The sequence below is a fragment of the Calonectris borealis genome, chromosome 10, assembly GCF_964195595.1.
Source record: "Calonectris borealis chromosome 10, bCalBor7.hap1.2, whole genome shotgun sequence".
Taxonomy (NCBI): domain Eukaryota; kingdom Metazoa; phylum Chordata; class Aves; order Procellariiformes; family Procellariidae; genus Calonectris; species Calonectris borealis.
Window position 1 is genome coordinate 18957146 of NC_134321.1, and position 12769 is coordinate 18969914.

Below are 12769 nucleotides of genomic sequence, written 5' to 3' on the forward strand. Positions count from 1 at the left end.
AAAACTGGGAAATTTGCTTAAGGCAGTAAGAAAACCCAAGCCTTACTCATCTCCAGATCAACCACCTTCGCCGTGCACCAAATCCCAGCTCTTCCAGCCACCTTCCCTTAGGATCCGAGGCAAAGGAAGATGGGAACGCCCCAAACTCCTGGAGCCATGTTCATCAGGCTTCGTAGCCACAAGAAACCCAGCCAGACGTCCCTGCAGTATGCTTTCAAAACACAGAAAATCCCCAGAGTCTTGTCCTTTGTATTCTGCCAAAAGAAAACGTCTAATGCCAAGTGTAGGTTTTCCTACTCTTGTTACAGGAAAATCTGAAAGTCTGTAGTGAAATATATCGTGACCTCCTACACCTTGGCTGAAGAAACAGGAGCCTTGAACCCTCCTACCAAACCCCTCCTTTCCCCCAGGTGCTCATCCCACACTGGAGCTAAATACATAGCAACAAAAATACGCAGTTAAATTCCACAACAACAGAAAAAACAAACCCCGCAAACTTTTAACTACTGGTAGGTGCTGCTAGTTCTCTCATCACCAGAGTCATGCAAGGTGCACCAAACCTACTACATATATACACATCTATGTGAAATACACACACACATATATATGATAACACATATTATAAATTCTCTGAGACGTGAAATGCCACTTTGCTGCACTTCTGCTCAATGCATCGTATTTGACACTTACTGCACACAGCTGAGGTCCATCAGAAATATAACGAACTTCACCTTAAGCCAAAAGATTTTGCTGGTGATGTACAATACGCAAAACTAAAACAGCTCTTTGGAAAAGCTACTGGCCCAACCACGCCACCAGCATCCTATGGGGGCAACGCCAGAGCCCGCAGACATTCGTACCACGTTTTATGGATAGGGAGGTCTCTTTTTAGAGATGGGGAAGACCACCAGCACAGACAGCAGTCTTTAGGCCGGTCATGGTGTATAAAAAGCTCACTTCAGGGTATAACCCACGCAGTAAACTGTGGGATGTGCTGCTTGCAGGAGGCAAAGCAAATTGACTGTGGTTAAATATGTGAAGGATGAAGCAGTCAGCACCTAAAAGCAGCCTTCGCAAGAGCTGTATAAAAACTAGAAACAAGCCTAAAACATAGCCTAGGATCTAAAATTTCCATCTCTCAGCCTCCTCCTCCATCAAATCACAACTCCCTTCTCCCCCGGTCTGCAGAGCTTCGGGAAAGGACAGACTCAGAGGCGTCGCTCATGCACTTCACCTAGTATTATACAGGGAACGGATCCGGGGTGTCCGTAGACCTGAAGGAGAAGGGGGGAATACCCTCCTAGATCCTGCACCACAAGCAGTGACCTCCTCTTGTTCCCCCACCACCTTTTTACCGCAGAGATGCTTTTGTGGCAACAGAAGAACCTCCTGAGGCATTGGGCTTGCGGAGCAGAAACGATGCAGCAACCCCTCAGCCGCTGGCACCGACGCTTTCCGAAGCCCGTCATCACCTCAGCACCCCCCCTGCCGCCCTCTCGCTTTGATCCACGCTGTTTGGCATTGCCAGCAGAGGTGAGGAAGTGGGGCTGGGCTGCCGAGATCTCCTCGGTGGCCACGAGCAGCAGGCAGGGCTGGGGCATCCCGGGACGAGGTGTGCCAGGAAGGAGCAGCCCGGGTCTGCAGGCAGAGCACGAAGCGGGAACGACGAACAGCACAGGGAAGAGATGAAGAGATGCCCTTGTGTCCTGGGCACATGGAGAAGGCAAGGGGCTGGATTGGATGGCAAGAGAGGCTCTTTCCAGTGCTTTTTATCTTTGCTGTTTCCTTTCCTTTCTACAGAGAACCGGCTCATCTTCACTAACCTCACCAAACACAGCCACTGAGGCTTTAGAGGTGGGGAAGGTCTCACCACTGTGGTGAAGTGGGGAATCCTAGAGAGGCTAGAGAAGAAAAGAAAGGGGAAGGGAGAAAAATGCCCCTTGGGTTTGGGAATCCAGAGCCGGCAGCCACCCCATGCCCGCCCCCAGGTGATGGCTTTGCCCTGGCTCGCCCAGTGCTCCCCCAGCAGCAAACGCCAACGGCTGGTCTCCTAAGCAAGCTCACCAAAGAAGCCCTAGCCTGTAGGTACACATCTCTCTGGGTGCATACAAAGGCAAGGAGAGGTCCAAACACACTGAGAGATCGAAGAAGAGAGAGGAAATTTAAGTAGGGGGGAAAAAAGTGGCAAAAGAGCCTATCTGGCAAACTAGAAAATCTATTCAACCAACCTGTTGAATTCCAGTCTCAGATGATGTCGATCCACGAGCCAGCCAGCTGTGATTCCCAGCACAAGGAAAATACAATGGGGATTTGTAGTCAACTGGCAACCTGCCACCTCGTTCCTTTCCACACATGAAGGAAGATGTCTGTCTTAGCCCTAACAAGGGCAAGCTCCTGAGCGTGGACAAGAGCGGCCCCTTAAACTTCTACTCGGTCAGGAACATATCTACTGTTTCCTTACACCTCACCCGTAGTGAGATCCTTGGAACTTCCCCACAATGCAGTACGCTGTGTAAATTTAATGTCATCTCCTTCAGGAGTTACTCCACCCTAGCAATATCTTTTATTTCCATTTCAAAGGTGAGTAGCTGTACTTTTGGTATTGAAGACCATCTCTTCTCTCTCCCCTCCTGCTAGAGCTTGGGAATAAAAGGCAGCTGGAATTACAGAGCCCAAAGGAGACTGTGAGGGCAGGCTTGAAGCAATGAAATCATCATGGAGAAAGGACATTGGAGGATGCTGGGGTAAGGGCAGTTAGTGGTGATAAAATTCCATGTTAAATAGAGACCACTGCATGGGACATGGGGTAGAAGTCCCCCAGGAGCCAGCTGGAGATGCTCTTCTCTAGTGCCAGCTGGAACAGGTGGGGATTGCAAAAAGGTCTTCCTAGGAATTTTTCTGTCCCATGATGAGACTGTCATCAGATATGACGGTCTGGAACAAAAAGGGAGGGATGGCATCCAAATAACCAGCCCCTTGTAGATGACTGTTATTTTAGGAAGCAATTACCCTCTTTTCTACACACCCCTGGCTCCGGCACTCCTCTGAAAAGTACGTGTGAAATCAGAGCGTCCGGCTAGCGCCAGATCCGTGCCACAGCCCTGCACCATGGCTGTCGAGGCCAGACAGCCGAGTTTGGTTTCCTTGTGCTTGATTTCTGCTTCTTAGAAATGCAACACACAAGGTAAGAAACTATGTATTATTGATAAGTGCTCTGCACACAGTTTAACTTTAATAAAGACACATTAATATTTTCACTCAGAAACAGAGGGAAACAGGCTCTTTGACAGCTGGACTGAATCACCACCTAATCAGAACGCCACTCGTGAAGCGGGCGTCCATCATGTGTGCCCAAAGGCTAGCTAGCACCCTCCTACAAAGCCTCACCAAAGCACAGGCAATATCCCTTCTCTCTCCTGCAGCAAAGGAGACAGGGCGGCATCTTTTCAGTAGAGTAAGTACACGAGTGACGCGGCAATTCATACTTCAAGAAGAGGATCCATTTCTCCCTCCTCACCTGCCCTCTGATACATGGAGTCCCACCTGACTCAGATGCTGAAAAACGTATTTCAAGAAGTCATCATCACTCTTGTGAGTCATGAGAGAAGGGGAGGAAATGACTCCAGGAGAGATGATTCAACGAAGGGGAGAGTTGAGACAGAAGAAAACACGGGCTGGTGAGTGGAAGAAGCCCCACTGCTTCGAAGGAGCTTAGCACAACGTGGAAGAAATTCAGAAGATCCAATTTCTCCTCCTCCCATCAACTTCCCCATTTCCAGATTCTGTTGTCAGTACCACCAATCCAAGATGCCAAGAATTTACATGCAAGCTGGATGTAAGAGGCTGCTCCATCCAGTGACTGCGCTCTGAAGGACTCCTCTTGAAGGGACTAATTCAGGTGAACGGATCATTGTTTCCACTACAATAAAACAGCACCAAGTGCTCGTTATCTAACCAGTGCTGCCAGAATCGCCCCTCTGAGTTGGGTCCAGCATCAGGAGAGCCCTTAACAGCACACAAAGCAGTCCTGCCCAAAACCCAATAAAAAGGAAGTCAAATTGGAAGATGAACAAGGTTATTTGTACCACGGGCAGCAGTCCTACCCTTGACCTAGCACCAGAAGGCGCACAAACTCTCTGCAAGTCTGTGTGAGTCAGAGCAAAGGGTAAGAAAAAGCACAGCAACTGATCAGCTGAAATTCAAATGGCACAGTGGAAACCACCGAGCACAGTCTGGCCGTGTAACCCAGTGTTATTACCCTGCCCATCCCACAGGAGCCACAGGTCGTCCAGGCGCATATCAAGTTTGCAATTAACTTCTGTCACCCGTGTCTTCCTCCAGCACCTACAGGCAGTGCACGTCTTTGGAACGTTTAATAGATGATATATGCTCACGCACGCACACAAACTATGCAAACACAGGGATGTAAGCTCATGTTAAGAAAAGACCTGGTCTCCCTGTTCTCTACTTCTGCAAACCCAAATGCAGCGGTGACAACGTCCACCTGTTTAGTCCCACTTCAGCGCCTTCCATTCAAGCTAAAACACTTTGTGTGAGTCCCAAGTAGGCTTGATCTTTACCTCCCAAACTCAAGAACTGAATATACAACAACTTCTTCACTCAAATCCCTACAGTTACCATATTTATCAGTTACTGTGGACAACCCCATGCCATCCTGTCAGTCAAGCTGGCCTTCGACCACACGTGACTCAGATCCTGTCAGGTCTTGAGACTCCCCTGGCCTACGTGGGTGTCTTGCGATTCCTTCTGTGCACCTTCTCTGAGCTGCTGCTTCTTACCCAACTATGGAGGTAGGTCACTTCCAAACTCTCACTGCCTTAGTTACGCCTCAGTTATTGCAACACCTTTTCCCTCATGTGGTACTTTTTCCTGTGCTCCCATTCCTGCCGATCAGGTTGAAGGGTGACCAAGTCTTTTTGGCTATAGTCCCTATGCAGACACAACAGCGATGCTACCTGCTCCGAGCCTTCCCCTTGTCTATCACCCCAAGGAAGCACTTCTAGTTAATCAAGCTGCAAGGCATGTCCAGTTGGCCATACTGCCAGATGTCCACTGCACAACATCATCCTGCTCGCTACAGTCAGGTATTTGAGAGGACACTACAGCTCCTGGAAGTGAAACTCTTACGTGGCTCCCATACCTCTCTGCAGCGGAGAGGGTATCTCCATCTCTCCAGGAAGGCAATTACTTGTCTGCCCCGGTAGCAGAGAACACTGTAGCAGAGCACGGCCCCGCTGCCGCCTCGTTACGGCCAGCGCCGGGTTTTGCCGAGCCGGCACCATGAGCAGGTTACCTCGCTCCACTACAGATAAAATAAATTCATTTTAAAAGGAGTGCTACAAAATAGGACGATAGATTGGAAATGTACTCAGGCACCCACGAGGGCAACTCACACACGCAGTCAATCACGGGATGCAAGTGCCAGGCACCAGCACAAACATTTCAGTGCATCCTCTTCTAAACAGGAAGAAACCTACTTGTCTGAAACACTTCCATGAGCTGTTGCAGGGACACCGCAGCACTTTTGCTCCCGCTCACCACACCTCCAGTTAAATGACTGGGTCAAATTTGCTGCCCGGCTTTTGCTGTCACTGGTATTCTCGTGGCAGCACCTTCAGGTGTTCACGTGACGGCGGGAGGAGATAAAAAGCAAGAAGATATCTATAGTAGATCCTCACATGATACATCCTCACCTCACGCCCCAGACATACTCCATATGAATCTGTTCAACTGCAGGATGCAGTTCCCAGAAAAGGCCACACAACCACAGAAATTACTTTGAAGCTGAGCTCATAATGCTATGCCAGCATCAACCCTCTTCTTTAAACTGAACATATCAGACAAAGGATCAGCACACAGGCCCGTCACCTTACCTTTAAAGCACGGACTTTCTTGGCCAAAAGGCTCTCGATGTCCCCTGCGACCTTCTCCACCAATTTCCTGGGCACGTTCTCCTTGACTTCAAACAGGTTTCTATTCTCATTGTAGATCTAAGAAGGGAAACAAGAGAAAAACAGTCAATATTAGAGAGAAGTACAGCAGTCTTCCCACAGAAAAGCTGATCCTCTAACAGAGAAGAATTCTAGCAACATGGATTAGGTAACAATATCAGCTTTGGAAATGAGGGGAACAAGGGAAGAAAGGCTTTGAAACCAGCAAAAAAAATGCATTCGACCTGCTGCCCACACCATTGGCTTTATAGCTGCCTGCCTTCATGCGTGCAGGCTATGGGCATCCCCCCTCTCGCTCGAAAGCTGAGCTGCCCACCACACTGCCCACACCCCCGCCGCTGTGGAGCCAAACCAGCGGCACGGGCAGAGCCACCACGCTCCCCTCTGTGCTCTCCCTCGCCCAAACACCCCCCCAAAGCCCACCGACCACTCACATTCCCCCGCCCCAAGGCCACTTGCTGGGTTTTACAAACGCCAGACCGACTGCCGGCCTGCCCCCAGCGCCCTGCCCGCGGGCTTCGTTAGGTGCGGAGCCTGGCAGCACGGGCGCAGGCAGCAGCGGGTGCCAGGAATGGGAGCGAGGGGATGACATGAAGTAGGATAAAACCTCGACCCTAAGCAAGCCGTAGTAAAGTGGCACCTTCAGGAAATCAGGATTTCTACAACCAGTCCAGAATTTGGCCAGGCTGTGGTGGGGAGGGTGCGGAGAGGCACAGATCTATACTGGGATTATCCTGAAGGCCAGATGCAATTACCTGGATTTGAATGCTTGCACCCAAAGTGTGCAGCTACGACCCATGGGCCTGCCCTTCCGAGCCATGTCACACAGCTGCAGAGGACGATGCCAGCCCCAAGGGAAGTGCTGTTGGCATCAGCACTGCCCCAACAAGAAGGGCCCAGTCCCACCACAAGACTTCGCAATCACCAACCCCTCAGTCACCCCCTCAGATCATTTTCTGACTTATTAACTCGGCCTGTCTGCAAACTGAGGTGCAACCAACACAGGAGCTTTTTACAATCATCAGAGATTAGGAAAAAAAAAAAGAATATCCTCATGCTTTATCTTTTCTTACGTAAGATACATGAAGAAAACCACACAGCAAACAGGATTCTGCTTCTCTCTGAATCTTTGGGCTACTTGCAAATACCTGCAATTCCAGACATGAAGACATCCGGCAGCAGAAAACCCTCCAAGGAGAGCTGGACCTCCCCAAGGAGGTAGCTGACTTCACGCTTAACTGCGATTTCCATGCTAAGCATGTCTGGCACCTACCCGAGCTTGCATGATCCTTGGGAGCTGAACCATTGCTTCCCACGGGACAAAAAAAGGTCTTTTCTGGAGCTTCGTTAGAGGTGAAATACTCTGCCTCTAACTGCCCGTTTGTTGCTGACCTGACCATTACGACAAAGCAAGAGACCAGGTGGTGCAGAAACCACTGCTCATGAAACATCTGCCTGCCTCTGCCCTGACCTGCCCTGGGTTGGTTTCTGCACCTCCACCTGCTTAGGCAGGACTAAGGAGAAGCTTGGCTAGAGACACCCACCAGGCTGATACCATCCCAACTGTTTCTCTTGGTGGAGCCAGCAAAAATAAAGGTACGGGCAGGCAGGTGCCCAGGATCTGGACAGCAGCACATCACACAGCTCAAGAACAGGATGAGACCTTCCTGATATGTTGGGAAACTCCTTACTCCACCCTTTTTCTTTTCCAGATGTTAATGAGCTGGAGCAGGAGGCGACTCTGCTTGCTGAAAGGCAGCTGGCGATGAATTCAAGAGCCTGAGCAGAGACGTCCCCCCGGCCAGTCTCCCCTTTCCTTTCGTGGTTAAACAAAGCGGTTTCTGAGGTTGAAGCCACAGGAGTCCGCTCAGAGGCCAAGCAAAAGGCTACTCTTTTGGCTTTGCACAGTCCCTCAAGACCTACAGGGTTAATCTTCAGGCTTCAACTTTGCTTTCTGCAGCTCTCGCTGGGGTCCCTGCTCTGCCCCAGCTCCTCCCTTCTTCCATGCCACTAGGAAATTCCCAACAGCACACCTCTCCCGGCAGCCTTGTGTCTACATACACCATTACTCCATCCTACCTCTACTCCAGGCAACTGGTTTTTTTTCCCAAAAAAGCCTCAAGGGATTCAGGTAACCTGCCCTGCTGCCAGGATGGTAACCCACCCCGCCTCTATCAGTGGGGTCGCTCACAAAAGGCTCAGACCTGCTCACTTCTGGCGTTTCTGGGGAAAACAGCATTTCTGTGAATTTTCCTGGTTACTGATCTGCAAGAGCCATGAGCCAAGAGCAGAGACGCAGCAAGCCAAACATCCGCGATCCTTGTCCGGCTCCTCAGTCCCCAAGAAACACCTGGAGCACGGCTCCAGCACCCTCCCTGCGGCTCTGCTCTCGCAGGCTCCAGACCTGCCAGTCTCCAAGGAAGGGTAACTCCAAGCACTAAGTTTTCAGCCAACCTGAATCCAAGGGCTTCACCCAAATCATTTTGGTCCCCAAACCACCCATACTTCACATCAATTCGGCAACTCCTGTCTTATTATGGGTGAACGTTGTGTGAGCGCAGTGACTCCAAAGAGGATGCGTTAGTAAGAGAATGCATTTTAGAGGCATTCTCAGATTCCAGCAGAAAGGATTTCTAAGTGTTCTGCACATCAGAGCTCCATCACACCCTGAGCTTCAGGCCGAAAAGCATGTACGGCCTACAGCAAAACATCCCGCATCAGCACAGAAAGGGTTAAAGCGAGGAAACCTCGAGACAAAGCAATATTCTCTCATAGTCTTTTTTTCCCTTTGGTAAGTAACAGCATAACAAAATAATGTGTTTGGAAGGCGCACGCTACCTCCAGCTGAGCAGCGGCAATCAGGAAAGCAAAGGGGAGCAATCTTCAAGGAGAAAGCTTTGGGTAAGGAGGGCGTCCTGACATTAGTATTTTCCTGTTATGAAACAGAAAATTGGCTCCTATTGGTTATGGACAGAAACGGTGCCTGTCCACAAGGGAGGAAAAAACAGAAAAAGAAACCAGGAGATGTTCCTCCAGCCCTCTCTGCAGCTGCAGAGCTCTGCAGTCTTCTTGGCTGAACAGTTCATCAGCGTTAATTAGAACAATCCAGCATGAATTAACAGTGACCATACGAGCACAGGAACGTACTGGACAGGCAGGGAATGAATGGTAGCGCTCCAGGCAATTAAGATAGCTTCGCGCTTTCCATTGTAGCATTTTGCTTTGGGTTGTGCAGAACTTGGCCGGGTTTTACTTATCTAAGGTGACATTTCCTACGCTGGGTTTTTCCTTGAGCTGAATTGGAGGGCAAATTTTCTGGCCAAAGACATCCCAAACATTCCCCAGCAATGACAAAAGCCCTTAGTTTTGTCCAGATTAGAAAGCCATTCTCATTGAAATTCTCCGGTGAGCCGGTGCTCTGGGACCTGGGTTTGAAATCTGTAACAGCAGTGACCTTGGAGTCAAGAAACCGCTGCTTCTCATTCCGGGTAGGTACGCTCACACACGGCCGTACCCGCACCCTCGGGGAGAAGGGGGGTGCAGGTTGCATGCTCTTGGTTTTACTTTGCAATCCCTTCACGAACACCCCCCACCCCCTCACAGTGCCCCCCGACAAGCCGGGCGAGCGGGTGGCAATGCAGCAACAGGAGAGTGAAGCCCAATCCTGCAATGCTCCAGCCATGCTGAAACAAGAAGTAACGCCCCTGCATTAGCCCTGCTCAATGTGGTTGGCAAACTTGAAGTTACTGGGCAGGAAAGGGGCTGCACAGAGCCCCTGAATTACCTATGGAGGTATCAGCCCTCGGGCAGCGCTGTTGTATTCAGGGGATGGGGATCGAGACCAAATTGCAAACTGCAAATCTCAATGAAAAGTCTGGGAGGGGCTGAAGCTGGATGCAGTAGCCAGAGGATCCAGGCATGGCAGTGGAAAGAAGAGTCCAGCAGTGGATGCTGAGAGTGAACTAGTAAGTGGCAAGAGCGGGGGGAAATATTAACACAGGTAAAACAACAGAAAGTACCGAGTTGAAATAAATAATAATTTAAAAAAAAGATAATGGTGGCAGATGGGGGGGAGAAAAATCAAACAGCTCAAGACAACCTGCAACATGAAAAATGTAATCCCAAACACTTCTAAGCACAGTGCAATTACAAACAGCTGAGAAGATGATCTAAACCAGCACAGAAGTGCTAAGTAGCCTTCCTAAAAAGCAGAGCTGGTAACACAACCAATTGCCAATACATTTCACAGCAGCAACTGTATAACCGAAGAGGCAGATCTGATATTACCTCAGAACGTCCATTCTCTAAATTCCCTTGCTTGCCTTGTTCCTAATGCACACCAAACGATGCTCATTTCTGCTATTAATTCCCTCTGTGCCTATATATCCAGGGAGCTGTCAGGGGTCAGGGAAAGTATTTACCACTCCCCGGTCCCCCGTAAGCGCAACCAGCCCCATGAAACTGGGCAGCCTGAGAAGGAACGGAGAAGGGTGCAGAAATACTCCCACGAGTGCAGAAACCACTACTCGATGAGCTGCTACAAGAGGACCCAGCACCTTCCCATGGGTCAACGTATCTGATGAGAAAACATGAAGGAAAATAACAAACTCCGGGGGCGTTCCCTGTATAGCACCATTAGCACACGTGCCTTTGGGCACCACTAGAAAATAAAAATCATCTCATCAGCCCCAGCCTTGCCGTTCCCCACGGGCGCTGGCCTCCCGTGCACCGCGGCAGGGCCAGTCTCCAGCCTCCTTGCCCAGGACAAGAGGGGAGACACTGACGGGAGGCTTGGGGTGGTGGGGTACACATGCGATCCAAAGCAGACCTCTTCTCTTCCCTCTCCCCCCAGCTCCATTTCACATCCCCCAAGAAGAAGCCCTTCCCCAAAAGCGAGCTGTCGGAGTGGCAGCACTCTGCTCTGCTTCCACAGCAGCACCTCCAGGCCAAGACCCCCTTCTCCACCTCGCTTAAAGACAACAGCAACAACCACCAAAAAGCTGAACCCTAAGATGGCAGCTGGTAACCCCAGCAGCTCTCGGCCCCCCGGGGCCAGGACACAGGCCGTACCCACAGTCACACCCCAGCTGGGGTTTGCTCGGGGCCAAGCCCTGCAGCCCCGCGGGGAGAGGCTGCGGTGCTCCGGCTCCTGCTGCAAAGGCGCCTGGTCTGGGGAACAGTCATCTTCCAGAAGTGTTTTTTTTTTTTCCCCCCCCTGTATGAATCCAATTCACCTGGTTTGGACAGCTGCAGTCTAAACACCAGCGTTTAATCACAGTGCAAACCTGGCATGTTTGCAAAAGAGCAAAGTACTACGTGCAGCAACAGAGCGGGCTGCCTTCCTGCTCCCAGAGCATCGCACCCAAAGGTAGGGATGCTCCAGGTGAGGGAGGCCAAAGACCAAACCGCACCTCTACAGGCACAACAGCCCCACGCTCTGCACAGCTGAGATAAGCCCTCCTGCCCCAGAGATGGGACTGTGCCATGTCATGCCCTACAAAGGCCATACACCACGAAAATAAAAGGTTTTTCCCACTTGGCGTTATTATGCGGAGGAGGAAAGGCCTCTGTTCAGCGGGATACTTCAAACTCCCACAAGCCAGACCCGTGCTGATCAGCTTCATACAGTGACCCAGATATGGTCTCTGCAAAGGGAATTAGTTGGTACAACAAATACTGCAGCAGGATGCCTGCCCTTAGAGGCGCCGCTTGCTCAGACGCTCGTCTAATGTTCTCCTGGAGCTTCACGACCTGTTGGTCTCCACCAGACAAGCAGCAGTCTGGCCCATTTTGAGTCTCATCTCACCTATGGTGGGGTCCTACCATCCCCCCACGGCTCAGGGTATCACTGAAGAGGAACAGGGAACAGGGGCAACCCTCGAGCAGACCTGCTCGTGCCTCGGGCACACGGAGCAGACCCCTCCAACGAAGAGGGAGCCTAGAGAAGAACTACCCAGTAACAGAAATGACTGGCAAGAGCACCGTGAGGTGGTCCAGGCCGAGCAAGGAGAACTGTGGCTGGGTAGCGGAGAGGAAAGGGAGTGCAAAACCCCAGAGATCCTGCAGGAAGATGGAGACTGCTCAGGGCCACAGGCAGAGAGCAGAGACAGCACCATTTCCATCTCACCCCTCATCCCGGCTGCACCTACTGTTGTTAAATTTCATCGTCTGGTGCTTATAGTTCTTGCAATGATGGTAATCATCGTGGTGTCTATATTACATTAGGAGGATGTCAGCCTCGGCGCAGCGTCAGGGATAATCAAGCAGGCAGCGGTAAGAGCGATAGCGGCCTCGCTGACAGCTCGCCAGGACAACCGGTGCTGCCTGCACCACGTTGTACCGAGCAGATTACACACTGCCGCAGGGACGAGGGGGATGGGCACCGGCAGAGGGCACGGGGACGGCCTTCTGGCGAAGCAGCCATCAGCCGGGAAGGTGCTAGATCCACGTCGAGGAGTCAGGAGGAGGGAAGGCAAAGGGAAGCAGCCGCAGGTGAGCAGTGGTGCTGCAGTCCAGCGACAGCTTTACAAATCTACCCCACGCCAACTCCCAGAGCCACCAGCCCTGAGGACGCGGCTCCGTGAGCACAGCCCCGAGCCCAGGCGCCCGCCGTGCTGGCCCCTCGGGAGCAGTGCGGGCAGCCGGCTCCCGCGGAGCCTGACCTGCTCCTTGCCGCAACCTCTGCCTTGTCCTCAGCGAGAGCCGCTGCTCCTGCAGCCTGCGGATGTGCTCGAGCGCGCGCAGGAGGCAAACAGCTTGACATTTACTAACCCCATCTCCCCCTCTCCTCACGCAGT

At 51.4% G+C, this 12769-nt stretch overlaps 1 protein-coding gene across 2 annotated transcripts in view; it reads right to left on the minus strand.

Annotated features, from left to right (window-relative positions):
* The window catches only part of CACNA2D2 (calcium voltage-gated channel auxiliary subunit alpha2delta 2), a 227615-nt gene that overhangs the window by 133688 nt on the left and 81158 nt on the right, over window positions 1-12769 (minus strand). For both annotated transcript variants that reach the window (XM_075159250.1, XM_075159249.1), the window contains exon 3: window positions 5895-6011. In XM_075159250.1, coding sequence (XP_075015351.1) covers window positions 5895-6011 — 117 coding nt within the window. The remainder of the gene's footprint in view (window positions 1-5894; window positions 6012-12769) is intronic.